Source organism: Syngnathoides biaculeatus, chromosome 16 (assembly GCF_019802595.1).
Source record: "Syngnathoides biaculeatus isolate LvHL_M chromosome 16, ASM1980259v1, whole genome shotgun sequence".
In the NCBI taxonomy this organism is placed as follows: domain Eukaryota; kingdom Metazoa; phylum Chordata; class Actinopteri; order Syngnathiformes; family Syngnathidae; genus Syngnathoides; species Syngnathoides biaculeatus.
The window spans coordinates 18,055,278-18,073,297 of NC_084655.1; the positions used below are offsets into that span (position 1 = coordinate 18,055,278).

The window sequence follows — 18,020 nt, forward strand, 5'->3', positions numbered from 1 at the left end:
TTTGGTAGCGTGTTACTGCTGTGTCTCAGTGATCTTCACCAGTATGTTTTTTTAACCCGCCCTGTTAGCGCGGCGCTAGTGTTAGTGTTAAACTCTCTGTCTTTCTTTGTAAATATCTTGTCTTCCAATGTGGGTTTCAATGTGGGCACTTGGAATATATGTGCCGAGGAAATGACTTTTACCGGCCCTGTTGCTGCTGTGTTACTGGTGTGTCCCAGTGATATTTACCGGTGAGTTTCATTTTAACCGGCCCTGTTAGCGTTAGCACCGTGCTAGCTAGAAACTCTATCTGTGTATCGTCTTTCTTTGTAAATATCTCGTGATTCAATGTGGGTTTCTATGTGGGCACTTGCAGCTTTTACACAGCTGCGGCGTATGTATGTACCAAATGGTATTTCCTTTACAAATGTACTCGGTGAGTCTTGTAACCAGGTGCGCGCCGTAGGCCGGGAATTACGGTTATTGCGGGATGAAGACTTGTAAAAGGCTCACATCGATATAAATATCTCCCCCATTATTTTCTCGACAGAGCCAGACTTAATCTCGTCGCGTTGTGTACCCAGCGAAATGTCCGGCGAGCGCCGTCCTCGGCGGCAGGCGTCTGCTTCATTCACAGGGAGGTTAGAGTTCAACGCAAATACACGCCACCAAACCGGAGGGCGTCTCGGGTTCCGCATTTCATCAGCGTCACCTCAACACCGCCCCTCCTCTGTCTCGTTTTGCCCCCCCCCCCACCCGTGATCCGGTGAAAATTTTGCCGCTATAGCAATGATTGCCTCTGAGCTTTAAGGCCTCCGTAGAGATATATAACACACAGGGCGAGACCTCCTCACTTCCTGTCTGTAAAACGACCCCCCCCCACCACCACCCCTCCATTTTTCTTGTTGAGTCTTAATTGGCTGCCATTTGACCCAGTCCGGCTCCTTCATTCAATGCTGTGCTCTTCCAGAAAGGCCACTCATCTGTGGGCGAGACGCCCAACAAAAGAGTGCCAATACATCCAGACCCGTCAAGACACACACACACGGCGTGAATGCATTCACAACTATTAAATCTCCTCGTCGCCTTACTCCTCTATTTCTGTCGGCGGTAGCTTAGCAACCTTTCGGGAAAGCACGAGAGGGGGGTCGAGGGTATGGGGGGGGGGGCATAGAGGATTCAATATATGGACGGCCAAGAAGCATCCCTGTGTCTGGACGGAACGTTTCAAATGCCAACATGGGGACATTTTATATCTGTTTTCCTTATAAAAGTAACACAAATAAGTGCTATTCAGATTTTAAATCATGCATTTGTTTATTTTTGGAAGGCATACAGCCCTAATTGACAGATTCCAATACAGCCTCAAGGAAGATGTCACCTGTGTTTAGCGATCTCGCCGCTAGGGGGAGCTCTCCCACTGCTTCCAAATGCAAACTGTGAGCAGGCAAAATGAGATTCAAAATTGATAGTAGTGTATACAAACACAGTGGACCAGTGCTTCCCAACCTTGTATTTTTTATTTATTCATCCAGACAAGGCAATTGAGAACAGATTTTAATTTGCAAAGTCTACTATAAACTACGATTCTAATGATTATTACCTTGTATATGTGTGTGTGTTTGTGAGTGTGTGAAAAGATACACACACACACATATATATATATGTATGTATGTCTTACTACACCATGTTACTACTGTACGTAGTTGTGTTACTATTGTATCATAAATACGGCTCTGTGAAAGTACACCTCATAATGTAGGATTCTGTCATGACATAACTTGAATGTAGGCGACGACATCCTGAAAAAAAATTCCCGACTATCTCCTTATAAGGTATTGTTTACTTGACGCAGCTCGCCGACCCCCCACCCCACACACACACCCTCCACTCCCAACTGTTTTTTTTTTTGTACCTTGTGAGTGATACACTGGCCACTTGGGTCTATGGCTTGGTATAAACTGGATTGACTAAATGTTTAGATGTGCTAAAAAGATGAGTGAGTCAAAAAGAGGGCGTAGACTTTCGGGTGATGAGTAGGGGAGGACGCAAAGTGGACGTGGTGTGGAGGGGAAAATCTTGTGTGCGCACAGCAGTTCAGGAAGAATGAGGAAAAGTTCGTAAGAGCGCTCAGCATGAGGAAACTGCTGCCTGTTTTGTTTCTCCTCCTCACGTCCACTCCCTCACTCGATGGTAAGTTTTGATCAGATCTTTTCTGCTTTTTCCCAAGATAACATGTTCAGTTTCGTTGACCCGTCAAGTGCGAAGTTGTCAACTAACCCGCAACAGGTGAAATTCCACAAGATAGAGGGCCCAGTTAATTTCAAATACTTTTAACCCTCCTTTTATAACTTAACTGACCTAAATTATTGAAACCATTTTCAAACAAAAGTATACTCAAGTAAAAAATGTGAATTTTATGTTAGTTTTTTCTCCCACTCTGTCATATTCATTGTAATTTTTCCAATTTTTTTTCCCTACGCAATAATTTTTCTGGGATTTGATTGTATTTTTACTTATACTTCCAGTTTTACTTCCTGTAATGCCCCCGCATGTGGGAAAGGAGAGCTAATCATTATTATTTATTTATTGAATGCATGCCTTGCTGAAAGGCACATGCATGCACACACAGACACTACATGAAGTGCAATATATTCCGTTTCATGTTCATGATTTTTATTGTTCAAATGCATTTCCATTGTTAACACAAGTGTGAAAGAAGTCAAACTTAATACAAAATTATATTATTTTCTATGTTGCTGATTTTCAGCATTTGCACATGAATTTGGAAAGTATCCCTTGCTCGAAACATCCATGCATCCATTTCCTTAGGCGCTTATCCTCACGAGGGTCGCAGGGAGTGCTGGAGCCTATCCCAGCTGTCATCGGGCAGGAGGCGGGGTACACCCTGAACTGGTTTTCCAGACAATCGCAGGGCACATAGAGACAAACAGCCGCACTCACAATCACACCTAGGGGCAATTCAGAGTGTCCAATTGAAGTTGCATGTTTTGGGGATGTGGGAGGAAATCGGAGTCCCCTGAAGAAACCCACGCAGGCACGGGGAGAACATGCAAACTCCACACAGAGGGCCGAGATTGAACCCGGGACCTCAGAACTGTGAGGCCAGTGCTTTCCAGCTGATCCACCGTGCCACCCTTGCTAAAAACAATTCACTGTATTTTGTTGAACTAAACATTGGTTAACTGTTAAGGACAGTTACCAATGTTCAAATGTTAATTGAATTTTTGCCTCCATAGTTTTTATAATAACCACCAAATGGCATTTTGCAAAAGCAAAAAGTGCACGCTGCCGTCATGTAAGTGGCGCCCGTGTACAAGGGTCCAATCGTCATCCCTCCGTGGGCATGTTTGCTCAGCGGGCTCCCGACAGGCAGAGCTTGTGCGTGACGAGCGCTATCTTGCCGACACACACTTTTGGCGGCTGACTCATTGAGGAAACGTGAATGCCGCTCCGCTATGGGATGTATCACTTTTTTTTTTTTTTTTTTTTTGTGAATGTCGTGACAGGGTCCAACGTGTGCACGTCGCGAGGAGCCACGACGTGTCAGCAGTGTTTGACGGTTCACCCCAGCTGTGCGTGGTGCTCCCAAAAGGTACGACTGTGCACTACAGGATGGATTCGCAACTACTACAAATACTCTCCACAAATTCAATATTTGCATTTTTTTTCCCTAGAACACCCTAACATGCCAATAGAGGAAGCTGTCAAGGAACTATGATGAAATGAAAAATCTCAATTTAGCTTGGGTTGTTACTGGAAGTTATGGAGCGTTTTTGTGTACATGCAAATACACATCTAATAAAATCAAAAGATCAACCAGACTGGGCAAGAACATAACTCAAATTGCCCATGAGAGAATACGGTTGGATGTTTGGTGGTGATCGTAGGGGCTGTAAGATTTAAAAATAAGTAAATCAATAAAGTTAATAAACACAAGTTTAGGGCTGGGCGGCACGGTGGCTCAGCTGGAAATCATTGGCCTCATAGTTCTGAAGTCCCGGGTTCAATCCCGTCCCTCCGTGTGTGGAGTTTGCATGTTCTCCCCGTGCCTACGTGGGTTCTCTCCGGGTACTTCCTCGCGGGTTTCCTCCCACGTCCCCAAAACATGTATTATTATTATTAATTGGACAGTCTAAATTGAACCTAGGTGTGATTGTGAGTGCGGCTGTTTATCTCTATTGGCTGGCAACCAGTTCAGGGTGTACCTTGCCTCTTGCCCGTTGACTCCAGCATTCCTTTGTGAGGATAAGTGGCTAAGAAAATGGATGGATGGAAGTTTAAGGGCTTGACTAAATGTCTTATTCCAGACCTTTGGGATGGGAGGGTCTGGCGTTTTTCGCTGCAACCTGAAGCAGAACCTGCTGGAGGGCGGCTGTTCTGAGGCAGCCCTGGAGTCGCCCACCAGCACGTTGGTGGTGCTGGAGGACAAGGAACTCAGCGACAAGGCCTCGGGGGCGGCGGGTTCCATCACCCAGATACAGCCCCAGAAGGTCCGCATGGTGCTCAGGCCAGGTGAACCAAATGCGAACAAAATCTAAAACCGCATTCCGTTGTGTTCCAAAACTCTGCTTTTTTTTTTTGTAGGCGATTCCAAGAAGTTCACCGTCAGTGTGAAGCAAGTTGAGGACTACCCCGTGGATCTCTACTACCTGATGGATCTTTCGTACTCCATGAAGGATGACTTGGCTCGCCTGCGTACTCTCGGCAATGATCTGGCTGAGACCATGGGCAAGACCACCAGTAACCTGCGCATGGGCTTCGGAGCATTTGTGGAGAAGACCACGTCGCCCTACATGTTCATGTCCCCGCCAGAGCTCATCAAGAACCCTTGTTTCAAGTAAGCGACGCCAAAACTCTGTTGATATGCAAGTAATTGGCTTTTTCTGTCAGTCAATGACCTCAATGCCAAATCCCAGGATGAAAGAGGACTGTCAGCCCCAGTTCAGCTACAAGCATGTGCTTTCCCTCACGGATAAGGTGGCTCGCTTCACCGAGGAAGTGAAGAAGCAGCAGGTGTCCCGGAACAGGGACGCCCCGGAGAGTGGATTTGATGCAGTCATGCAGACAGTCGTATGCAAGGTAGGATACGAAACGGAAGGCTTCCGTCATTGTCTCGTCTTACATCTCTTCACCGTCTTTCAGGACAGAATCGGTTGGCGACCGGAAGCGTCACACCTTCTGGTGTTCACCACCGACGCCAAAACGCATTTCGCCCTCGACGGACGCATCGCCGGCATCGTGCAGCCCAATGATGGACAGTGCCACCTGGGGATTGACAATGTCTACAACAAATCAACTGTGCTGGTATTTTTCATTTTTTTTATTTTTACGAAGAGCCCAACTCTGACATTTGAACCAGGATCCCACCAGATAATCACTATCTCATGTCCCTACATCTGGTCAATTTCCATTTTTTTGGGAAACGAATTTACACTATTGGTCGGTCCAAAACTGTTGACAATGGCTTGTTCTTTTTGTTGGTGCAATATTATTCTAATGGCTCAAAAATGGTTTTGTGTTCCCTAAAAAGTGACTTGTTTTAGAATCTTCGAATCACACTTTCTGAGTGTGACAGGGATGTGAAATCGATGGATCCGTGAGAACGATTGACAGCTCCCTTTTGACCAATCAGCGAGCGTCATTTTCTGAACTCCGCCCACGCTGCCCACAGCCGCCATCCTTTACCCACAAGCAAAGAGAGCACGTGTTTACTTTAAGCCCTCTGAATTGCGAGCGTATAGTCCTGCTTTATATCCGATTCGGAAATACGGTGCTTCCATGTGGCTGGGGAACATGTAATGGAGACGAGCACTATCCAGAGAGATTACTGCGAGGATATCTGGTGCATTAAATAAATGTAAACAGCGGATCAAGGCTTGTGGCCGACCTCACGACCAGCTGAACGTATCGAAGATAAATCAGCACAGACCCGTCTGTTCCGAGGGAAGCTATTCAATTAGTCGGTTGTAACAGCTATAAAGGAAGGTGGAAGCTCTACCTGAGCTGGGCAAAACTCAAAACCTTTCAGCCGCACCTCGGCTCTGCTCTCAAGCGTTCTTGTCCATGATTTAACACATCACACGAATACATATATTTTGCGCCTACATTTGCGTACGTTCAGACCGATCGAGGACACGCATACTCCCATCATTTACGTAAATGAATTATCCAATATGAATGTAGCTATCATTTCGAATCGACGTGTTTATGCAGCGTAAAAATGCAAACTTACCCTGCTTTGCATGAACAATAACCATCAGGAATCTTTTCACATTCGATGTCCAACATTAGCTTATGAGGTGGTTGATTCTTCCGTGTGGACGGTCAACACGTTGCAGAAATTTTAACTGGGGATCGCGTTTGGGAAACCTTGACATGATGAATATATCCCTGTTGAAAGTAATTGCGGCCTTTGTGTACACTCTTTGTCGATATTTCTGATACCATGGGCACAAAGGAAACAGAAATACTGTTGGGAATTCGCTCTAATGAATCGCTCATAACGTGCTCCGCCACTTTGATCGGTAGTTTGGGTGCGTAACAACCCGCTACCGCTTGTTCACAACACCTGCAATTTCTTTGTCCATTTTATGTGTATCAGTCCTTGAGCGTGTCCCGTCTTTTGGTGATTTCCAGGATTATCCCTCCTTGGCACTTCTGACTGAGAAAATGTCAGAAAACAACATTAATTTGATTTTTGCCGTGACGGACTACGTGGTGCCGCTCTATAAGGTAAAAAAGCGACGTTTTGACTTCGAAAACGCAAGAACTCGGTCACCATGTCCGTGATCTCATTTCCCAGGAGTACAGTCAGCTCATTCCAGGCACCACCGTGGGAAAGTTGTCTGGTGACTCCGGGAATGTTATTGAGCTCATCGAAGTGGCGTACGCGGTAAGCACTTCCCGGAACGTTCCCCGACGTCAGCCAAATTGTGCATAATGATCATTTGGGTACAGAAAATTCGCTCTAAAGTGGAGCTCGAGCTCCTGGGGGTTCCGGAGGAGTTGAATCTGTCCTTCAATGCCACCTGCCTGAACGGTGAAGTCATCCCCGGCCTCAAGTCTTGCTCCGGCCTCAAGATCGGAGACACGGCATGTAGAAATGCTGACATCAATAGCGATGTTTACCATGGTTTCCCCCCCACCCCACCAAAAACAAGTTTCCTCTCTTCAGGTGTCTTTCAGTGTGGAGGCCCAACTGCGAGTTTGCCCGAAAGAGAGGACTCGAACGTTCACCATCAAACCTCGAGGATTCAAGGACTCTCTCGAGGTCACGATGGTTTTTGCGTGCGGGTGCGACTGCGAGGCGGACGCCGAGGCCGACAGCCCGTTCTGCAGCAACGGCAACGGCACTTACGAGTGCGGCGTGTGCCAGTGCCACGCCGGGCGACTGGGCCCTCATTGCGAGTGCTCCCAGGAGGATTACAGCCCTTCTGACGACGCCAAGTGCATCCCCAAGCCCGGAAGCCCGGCCTGCAACGGGCGCGGCGACTGCTTGTGCGGACAGTGCTCGTGTCACAACAGCGACTTCGGACAAGTGTGGGGCAAGCATTGCGAGTGCGACGACTTCAGCTGCCTGCGCTTCAAGGGGGCGCTGTGCTCAGGTAAATGCGTTGGCGGTGCGCTAGTGTGTGGAAGTTGAGGGCAGCTGGGAAGTGGAGACTGTAGACTGGAGTCGCGCAGTGATCAGAGGTAGGCAGTCGCTGTGACCAAAATCAAAACCAGGCACAGGTTTTTATTCTGATTCTCTGGAGTACGTAACGTTTTTAGCCGACAACATATACTGCTAAAACACACGTGGTGTCCCTCCGTTCTGAATGCTATTCAGAACTAACGGTCTCCACGTGTCGACAACGATATGTTTTCCTGTGACCCTCAGCTTCCTCTCAAATGAAATTGGTCTGCTCACCATGGTCCAGTATTCTCCCGTTTATCACCCCGGTGCTGTTCTCCACCTCTGTACGCTCAACAGTCTCCACTTGGCTGCAGCTATCCCTTCTCTCCTGACCCTCAGTCTCATGTCGAATAAAAGCCGCCTCCTTCCCAACAGCCACTCTGGAGCCTCGTTCTCCTCAGTTATTGTTAACGCGTCGCATTCAGTGTGGCATGTTTTCCTGATTCTTGTGCACACACATGCCACAGCTGTCAGGAAAAGAGCCGCTTCGGTTCCCTTTCTCTTCCTGAAACTTTCTCCGCCTGTCGCACTTTTCTCCTAAAACAGTATAAATTTTCTCCTTCCATCCATCGATTTTCTTTGCCGCTTAACCTCACGAGGGTCACGGGGAGCGCCGGAGCCTATCCCAGCTGTTAACGGGCTGAAGGCGGGGTACACCCTGAATTGGATGCCAAGCCAATCGCAGGGCAGATTGAGACAAACAACAGCCGCACTCACAATCACACCTCGGGGCAATTTAGAGTGTCCAATTTATGATGCATGTTTTGGGGATGTGGGAGGAAACCGGAGTTCCCGGAGAAAACCCACGCAGCCACGGGGAGAACATGAAAACTCCACAAAGGCGGGGCCGGGATCGAACCCGGGTCCTCAGAACTATGAGGCCACCGTGCCGCCTCCTTTCCCATATTAATACTTTTTATATAGCCCCGGGAGGAACATCTTAATACTTCTTTTGTGCAATGATAGATGTGAAGACAAGACATTTTCCTTCCCTGCAGTTGTTTTTTTTTTTTTTTTTTAGGGGGGTGGTGCTGGTAGGAGTGGGGGGGTTGTGTGAGTTGCAAGCGCCAGCACGCCTGGCCTCAGAGCCCATTAATGTGAAGTGGAGCCAAGAAGCGAACGGGAAAGTTTGCATTCCTTCATAGAAAAAAAAAAAAGGTGCAAACCATCCTTTTATGCCTTTCGCCCACCCTGTTGTTTTTTTTGTCCTCAGTATCCGTTTTTGTCGATCTGCTCGCCGGTTTTATGAGCCGGATGCGCAATGATGTAAAGCGGAAATCTTCCACGTCACCCTTGCCAGATCCACACTAGAGGAAATACGCGCAGTGTCATTACTTGTTAAATAGTTGGGGAAGGAGCGACCCTTGGCCGTTCTGTGACGTGTTTTGGGCGAGCCTGTTGCTGTTTAATCATTCATTGCTAAATCCAGACTCAGCTTCTTGTACTCTTGGACCTTTTGCAACGCCCAAATCGTAGACATGTTGCCACACGGCAAAAATTCTGCTTTCACGGATGAGCACTAAAAACTAAGAAATGTTTTACCGAGAAACTTGAGGGTTATGGACTTTTTCGGTTATTTCTAGTCATTCTCTGTGTATCTGTTGCGCAAGCTGACAGTTCGTGTGAATAGCGAGTGGTGGTAGGACGGATTTGATAAATGCCACATGTGACCGTACGTGTTGTGTCCTTTTTTGAGGGATAATTTCCAGTCATTTTATATATTTCTATTGTGTAATTTGTCTGATGTTCTAGTAACTCGCGAGTGGCGCGATCACATAGATTATGTGATATGATAAACCCCGTACTGGCAGATGAAGCAGTTACGTGTTGGTATGTGGTAATTAATAAACACGGTCTAATTATGCTGCCTGAATATTTGTGCAAGTAGTATAATAGTGACAGTGAAAATGATATAATAATGAATTATACCACATGCAATAATTACACTATGAAACTGCCGATGCATAATATGTATAATATTCCGCATTTACAGTTGTATTTCAACAGTGAGTACAAAATGAGATGCACAAATTTGGGAAAAATGGACAAATATATGTCATGTCTTGGCTCCACTTGCACCACTGTCCCTTCTTCTTCCTCTTCGCTCACTTGAGTTACTTCTCAGGAAGTGTTGCCACAGTTTGCCTGGCAACCAGTTCAGGGTGTGCCCCGCCTCCCCCCGAAGGTAGCTGGGACGGGCTCCAGCTCTCCCGCGAATATTGTGAGGATAAGCGGCTCAGAAATGTTGTCATATGTGCTCGCCGTCCAACAGAGAGATGTAGAAGACACCACCGCTCACTTTCACAATAGCACACTTCCTGTCTTTGCCAGGAAGCACACCGATAAGCGCACATTATCGGACACATTCTTCCAATTCTTACTACACAGTAATGTTCCTTTTCCTTTTTATTAATATACATGCAGTACCCTCTAAACTGAATTCAGAGATTTTTTTTTTTCTAAATATACATGTTGGAAGATAATTGCAGAGAACAGATGCAAAGACTGAAAATACCATAATACTCAGTTATGGAGGTGTTACGTGAAACTGTTTTTCACCATTTAAATTTTTATGGTTTTGGTGCTGAGTGATGCACTTTGGACTCCGGCTTGAGTCTTTACAAGAACTTGAGCATGTTTGTTTGCAGCCACGATTGCCTCCACTCCGAAATGCAGCTTTTCTTTTGGTAGTCCCCATGGCTTGGCCGCTTTAGAGCGCCTCGTTGTCAGTCGTGAGTGCACGCACGGCATGCCGAAAAAGGTAAACCAAATAGGAGCGGTATTTTTTGTCATAAAGTCAAACTTGACAGCCAGCATGTGAACCAGGGATTCAAACTGACATGGCCGCTTTAGAGCGCCTCATTGTCCCTGCATGGACAAGCCTCGTGACAACACAGTAGGATATACTGTGTTTAGGCGACCAAAGGTACAGTGAAGAAAATAAGTATTTGAACACCCTGTTTGGTGTATTTCATGCGCATTTAAAATGCCCATTTTATTGGTTTTGCCTCATCTACAGATGACCTATTCGATCTACAATGAAGAAAATAAGTATTTGAACACCCTGCTTTATTGCAACTCCTCCCACTTAGAAATCTTGGAGGGGTCTGAAATTTTCAGTGTAGGTGCATGTCCACTTTGAGAGAGATAATCTAAAAAGAAAAATCCAGAAATCACAATGTATGATTTTTTTAACGATTTATTTGTGTGATATAGCTGCAAATAAGTATTTGAACACCTGTCCATCAGATAGAATTCTGACCCCCAAAGACCTGTTAGTCCGCCTTTAAAAGTCCACCTCCACTCCATGTATTATTCTGAATCAGATCTACCTGTGTGAGGTCGTTAGCTGAATAAAGACACCTGTCCACCCCATACAATCAGGAAGACTCAAAACTTGTAACATGGTCAAGACCAAAGAGCTGTCCAAAGACACCAGAGACAAAATTGTACGACTTCACACGACTGGAAAGGGCTACGGAGAAATTGCCAAGCAGCTCAGTGAAAAAAGGTCCACTGTCGGAGCAATCATTAGAAAATAGAAGAAGCTAAACATGATGGTTTGGAGGGAGCTGAAACTCCGTGTTTCTCAGCGACAGCCCATAAACCTATCTGATCTAGAAAAGATCTGTGTGGAGGAGTAGGCCAAAATCCCTCCTGCAGTGTGTGCAAACCTGGTGAACAACAACGGGAAACAGGTGTTCAAATACTTATTTGCAGCTGTCTCACACAAATAAATCATTAAAAAAATCATACATTGCGATTTCTGGATTTTTTTTCTTTTTCGATTATCTCTCTCACAGTGGACATGCACCTACGATGAACATTTCAGACCCCTCCATGATTTCTAAGTGGCAGAACTTGCAATATAGCAGGGTGTTCAAATACTTATTTTCTTCACTGTATTAAGTGGATATGATTTTATCGCCCAAACATGTAGTTACTTGTCTGGATAACCAACATGCTAGATGAAGTAACATCCATTTTTATTAAATTTAGAAAACATTTTCACTTTAAAGACCTGTGGAATTGACAATAAACAGTTAACACTTTCTTCACAGCAAAATGAATAACGCATTATTCCTCGTCTTTACAGCCATGAGCAAAGTCCACAGGTACACTCGCCTGAGCACGCATCAGCATTTCAAAGAACACACCAGAGATTTATTGGGCTAGCAAAGGACAACCGCCGACAAAACAAAAGAGCAGGCGTGGCTGAAAAAGCCTTTGTTGCTCGTGTTATTGGATTAAATAGGAATGTCCTCGCGGGTGACCTCAAATGAGCTGTCGAAACATTTAAGGGGCTCGCCGAGCCAACACCAACAGTACAAATAATAAAACAGTCTCACCAGACGCCCGCGCACCCCTCCCCGCCAACACACACACATACACACAAAGATAATGAGCCCGCGATGACTTCAGCGGAAACGACGCTATCTCCGCTTTTTGCTAAACCGAATGTTCACAATTTGTGGTAAATGTCACGCGACGTCACGAATGATCAATAATGTGACCAAATGGAAGCGCCAATCCATTTTCAAGTGATCACTTTTAAGTCCAACGAGCTTCAAGGTGTATTTATTAATTGGTTTTATTTATTTCGTTTGACCACATATGACTGCGTTGTGCTAGCTCACTGCTGGGTTAGCAACGTTAGCATTTCCGGCCCTAACCCCTGACCCTAACCCCAATCCTGACAACTCTTAATGTTAATCCTAACCATAGATAGATAGATTGTGTCAGCGTCAGGATGCTAATGGCTAAACGACGCGCTGTTTTGTCTCTGCTCAGGCCAGGGCAAGTGCAGCTGCGGCTTCTGCCAGTGCGACGCCGGCTGGGTGGGCGACAACTGCAACTGCAGCACCCGCATCGACACGTGCATGTCCAGCATCGGCCTGCTGTGCAGCGGCCGCGGCAACTGCGAGTGCGGCTCGTGCCAGTGCACGCAGCCCGGGGCTTACGGCGCCACCTGCGAAAAGTGCCCCACCTGCCCGGACTCGTGCACCATCAAAAAGTAATGAATGAAGGCCACAGTGTTTACTATATTGCGATATTTATACTACATGATAACTTTTCGTACAACCCCCTAAGATCGTTGTACTATGGATAATGCATGCTTTTCATTGAACACTGATGGAATGGAAACTAGCTTGATGAAATTTGAATGTAATAGTTCATAGTTGTAATAATTGTGTAATTACTATGTTGATGATTAGAGAGCCCCTAAAGGGACATTGGAAAAAAACTAACTGGTTTCTCATTGTAATGAGAAACTTTTTCATTATAATGAGTAACTAGTCCATTGCATGTGTGCATGTACAAAAGGCCCTTATTCCTTATTCGGGAAGCTACCGCTAGCAGGTAAATGAGCTACGACCCATAGGTAGCCATTTTTCGACATTCTCATTGTAATGAGTAATGAGTAAGTTACTCATTGCAATGAGAAACCAGTTTTTTTTTAATGTTCCTTTAGGGGCTCCGTAAATGATTATCCTAAGTTTGCAAAATTATATAATATTGTAATGAGTAACTTACTGATTGTAATGAGTAAGTTACTCATTACAATCAGTAAGTTACTCATAATAATGAGTACATTACTCATTACAATGAGAAAGTTACTCATTAGAATGAGAAACCAGTTTGGGGTTTTTTTTTCAATGTCCCTTTAGTAGCTCCGTAGATGATTATACTAAGTTTACAATATTAATAATACATTTTTTATATATCAACCATATTTTGGTCAAATATGATTTTTCAAAAATATTTTATAGTCCATTACAAACCTTTATGACTACTAATTGAGTCATTATCATTTTATTTGTATTTTTTTTCAACCATATGCAATGGGGGCGGCACGGTGGTTAAGCTGGTAAAGCGTTGGCCTCACAGTTCTGAGGACCTAGGTTCGATCCCGGCCCCGCCTGTGTGGAGTTTGCATGTTCTCCCCGTCCTTGCGTGGGGTTTCTTCCCACATCACAAAAAACTGCAACATTAATTGCACACTCTAAATTGCCCCTTGGTGTGATTGTGATTGTGAGTGCGGCTGTTTGTCTCCATGTGCCCTGCGATTGGCTGGCGACCAGGTCACGGTGTACCCCGCCTCCTGCCCGTTGACAGCTGGGATAGGCTCCAGCACTCCCCAAACCCTCATGAGGATCAGCAGCAAAGAAAATGGATCGATATATGCAATGGAACCTTGATTTAACAGACTAATCGGGGCGAAGGTTCCTTCGTTAAATCCAATTGTCTGTAAAATTGTGGTGATTTTTTTTTTTAATCCAAATTTATTTCACTGGTGCACAGGAGGGATGATTTCTCATCTGTTAAACCAGAAGTCCGTTAAATCGAGTCCGTTTAATTGAGGTTTCACTGTACTAGCCTAAAAAGAACACATATGTGATGTGATCTATATTGACTAGAAAAACGGATTATGGACAGTGGGCCTTTTTTCACTGTGATGCATTCAGGCGTCGTGTGTCAACAAGGAAACTTTTTCCATCTTCTCGCAGGGAGTGTGTGGAGTGTCAGCACTTCAAGAGAGGCCAGTACATTGACAACAAAAGCTGCAGTCGCATCTGCAAAGACGAAATTAGAGTGGTGACCCAAATCAGTGAGAACGCCGGCATCTGGAACGTTTTGTTTCGTGAACTCCTTTCGGGCGGGGTCAAACATCACCCGTTTGTCATGCAGAGTTCCTCTCGGAGAATGCCGTGAACTGCTCGTACAAGGACGAGAACGACTGCGTGGAGCACTTCCAGTACTATGAAGACGAAAGTGGCAAATCCATTTTGTTCGTGATTAAAGAGCCAGGTAAGGGTCACAACATTTATGACATCCCAGAGTATGAATGATGTGTTGTGAATGAGGCGACATATGATTGGAAATTGACTTTTTGTATACAAATTTTTTCTATATGCTTTGTTGTGAATTCCCACACCCCCCAAAAAATACGGAAATAACATAATGCGCACGGCCCAACCAGTTGACCCACCCAAGATGCGTTTTGTTATTGTCAATTCAAACGCCCCCACCCCCCCGGAAAAAAAACAAACAGAAATGACATAACACCAGCGCACTTTTGTTTTTCTGTATAAAGCAGCCTCAGTACACAGACCAAAGTTATTCTCCTATTTTGTTAATAAAATTTTTTTACAAGGCTAAGGGCCGAGTCGCTACAGATACGGCAATGCACTCCCAGCCTAGCGTACTCTACTACTTAAGCAAAAAATAAATACATTTCTTAAATTATTTTATTATATAAAGTATTTAAACTATATATGTATTTCTACTAAGCAGTTTATTATCAGGAAAAGCTTTTGAAAAAATGCTTTAAAAAGCCCAATTTTTTAGGCTTGGAACGCATTATTTCTTTTTCCATTCATTGTAATGGGAAACATCGATTCGGTTTTTTAACAAATCACTTCTCGAACCGTTTTCTGGAACGGATTGTGGTCGAGAACTGAGGCATCACTGTAAATCTTTTGTCAGCTGCCTTTTACTGAAAATGTGTATTGCGCTGCATCCTGAAGATGAAGTGCTGCTTCCACGAGTGAAATGCAATCGAATCTGTATGTTGCTTGCTTAAAGGTGGCGTTCCGCAAATGTCGGTCATTTGCAGTCTGGGTGCAGGGGAGCTAAGAGTCTGGAGGGAAGCTCACAGTCTCCAATAGTGCTACAAATAGGGGGCTCGATTTGGATTTGTTGCTTTTGTTTTTTTTTTAAGGGGGGGGTGCTGAAAGGTTTCATAAAATTGCCAACAGTTAGTAGCTGCTACGTTGCAACACCCTATCTTCGCCTCAAGATTAACTCCCCCCTCACCAAACCAAGTGATTGGAACAAGAGTGTGACAAGTGGAAATTAAGGTTGCTGTAATTTAGCCTTTGTGTACTGTAATTCCCTGCCTAGAGAGTGCAACTGGTTATAAGCCTCACCCAGGACATTTGTAAAGGAAATACCATTTGGTACATACATACGCCGCAGCTGTGTAAAAGCCGCAAGTGCCCACGTTGAAACCCACATTGAAACATGAGAAATTTACAAAGACAGACGGTACACAGTTTAACACTAGCGCCACGCTAATCCTAACAACCATGTTAGCATTGCGCTAATGCTAGCGCCAACCACAATGTCTATCGGTATAGTAAAATATCAGAGGAAATAGTTAAGATAATTAGGAATTGTTGCTAAATAGGAATAGACTTATACCACTTCTTTGAAGTCAAAGCGCTTATCGTAATTCCCGGCCGACAGAGCGCGCCTGGTTATAGGCCTCACCCAGTACATTTGTACAGGAAATACCATTTGGTGCATACATATGCTGCAGCTGTGTAAAAGCCGCAAGTGCCCACATTGAAACGTGAGATATTTACAAAGAAAGACGGTACACAGAGAGTTTAACGCCAACGCTAGTTCCGCACTAATGCTAACGCCGCACTAACGCTAGCGCCGCGCTAAGAGGGCCTGTTGAAAAAAAAAAAATACCGATTAAAAATCACTGAGACACGGCAGTAACACGCTACCACAGCGCTAACAGGGCCAGACCGGTAAAAGTCACTTCCTCGACACATATATTCCACCGGTCTCACTCGTACCTTTTCCTCTCGAGTGCCCCCTTGTGGCCGTTAGAAAAAAATTAACAAATTACCCGCATCACCGCATAAACCGCAGGGTTGAAAGCGTGTGAAAAAAGTCGCGGCTTACAGGACGGAAATTACAGTATTTGCACAGAAAAATGTCAGAGAGCTTTAATTTAGACACCTGGGATTTTTTTTTTAATATATATAATTATGGAAAATGTGCACAGTATGTCTCCTTCAAGGACTGTCAAACAACGCTACGTTGTCGCCAGAGTTTGTAATAGTGTAATGATGTGTCTCGGCCAGAATGTCCCCAGGGCCCCGACACCCTGGTGGTGCTGTCGGCCGTGACGGGTGCCATCCTGCTCCTGGGTCTGGTGGCCCTGCTCATCTGGAAGCTGCTGGTCACCATCCACGACCGGAGGGAATACGACAGGTTTGAGAAGGAGCGAGCCAAAGCCAGGTGGAACACGGTGAGGAGAGCGGAAGTCAAACAACAGCCAATCGTTAAATACACATCGCACCTGTGTCAAACTCAAGGCCCGGGGGCCAGATCCGGCCCGACGCATGATTTGATGTGGCCCGCGAAGCGAAATCTAGTGTTAATTTCCATGATTCTTTTAGAAATCTGTACCAAAATTTCAAATTGTTATATATCATAAATGATAGTCGAGATATTACAAGCATTTTTTGTGTGACCAAACGTTAATAGTTGGAAAACACATTACCCTTCGGTTCTGAGTCCAAAACTAGTTCATAAATTATGTAAATATGAACAACAATGTGGCCCGTGAGAAAAATGAGTTTGACACCCGTCGGCTTATCGGATTGGATCTGCATTATGGGCACTCTGAACAAGGAGCTAGTATACGGGATTGATGCTACATATTGTAGCTCTATGCTAAAAAGATAATAGTTGGGATAGGCGGGTTGCCAGAGAACAGTCCATAGGAGTGTATTAGAGTATTTTTAAAAAGCCTCACTCGTCCAATGCGGTATTTATATGTACTTCACAAGTTTCAACAGCTGTATTACACGCTGGTATATATCTTTCGATTATTGTATTTTTTTCTCTCTCTCGTTTCTCGTTTCGAAGGCAAACAATCCACTGTACAAAGGAGCGACATCCACCTTCACCAACGTGGCGTACAGAGGCGCCTCATCCAGCTGAACGCACCACTCAGGGTCCGGGCGCACCCGCCGAATGTAGTCGACCCCCCCACCCCCACCCCTCCCCAAGCGAATGAGCACGCGAACAGCCACTGCAGCCACATCGTATTTATTGCCGCGTATGACAAAAGCTCACTTTCAAAGCTTGTTTTTTTTTGTCACAGCTGCTGTATGCACTTAGTTTGCTCTCGTTTATAAAAAAAAAGTTGTTTTTTTTTTCATGGTTGGCCGCTTATTCTTTACTGCTGCATCAGCGGTGTTTATTTTTTGTAATGTTTCTGAAGAAGTGGAAGATGGTTTTCTAAGTACATTTCCTGTAATGTTATTTTCAAAAATGACAACCGCAGTCGCAAATGCTCAAAGTTTATTTTGGTAGCTGTAAATGCGGTGCTACATGCTGTTTTCTAAAAAAAAAGGGGGGTGGGAAAATTCCAATAAATTATTGATTATGGACGTTGATTTTTACAATTTGGTGATATAGCAATCTGGTGCAAATTGTTTGGCACATTCAGCACTTTTGCTCTGCATTTTAAGTGGCAGAATTACAAAGTTAAAGTGAAAGTGTTTTCCACACATACCCCGTGAACGGTTGCGTC

At 44.9% G+C, this 18,020-nt stretch overlaps 1 protein-coding gene across 7 annotated transcripts in view; it reads left to right on the forward strand.

Moving 5' to 3' along the window:
- The window catches only part of LOC133515113 (integrin beta-3-like), a 41,811-nt gene extending 23,928 nt beyond the window's left edge, over positions 1-17,883 (forward strand). For 4 of the 7 annotated variants that reach the window (XM_061847410.1, XM_061847412.1, XM_061847411.1 and 1 more), the window contains 14 exons: positions 3,510-3,595; positions 4,311-4,515; positions 4,588-4,840; positions 4,920-5,082; positions 5,146-5,307; positions 6,640-6,735; positions 6,806-6,895; positions 6,961-7,095; positions 7,178-7,607; positions 12,470-12,692; positions 14,188-14,288; positions 14,369-14,488; positions 16,561-16,727; positions 17,351-17,883. In XM_061847410.1, the coding sequence (XP_061703394.1) occupies positions 4,320-4,515; positions 4,588-4,840; positions 4,920-5,082; positions 5,146-5,307; positions 6,640-6,735; positions 6,806-6,895; positions 6,961-7,095; positions 7,178-7,607; positions 12,470-12,692; positions 14,188-14,288; positions 14,369-14,488; positions 16,561-16,727; positions 17,351-17,425 (2,211 nt within the window). In that variant the 5' untranslated portion in view covers positions 3,510-3,595; positions 4,311-4,319 and the 3' untranslated portion in view covers positions 17,426-17,883. Of the gene's footprint in view, positions 1-1,893; positions 2,173-3,509; positions 3,596-4,310; positions 4,516-4,587; positions 4,841-4,919; positions 5,083-5,145; positions 5,308-6,639; positions 6,736-6,805; positions 6,896-6,960; positions 7,096-7,177; positions 7,608-12,469; positions 12,693-14,187; positions 14,289-14,368; positions 14,489-16,560; positions 16,728-17,350 lie in introns of those variants that run through there. The other 3 variants (XM_061847408.1, XM_061847409.1, XM_061847406.1) reach the window with 2 other exon arrangements.
- Positions 17,884-18,020: the final 137 nt, after the last annotated feature.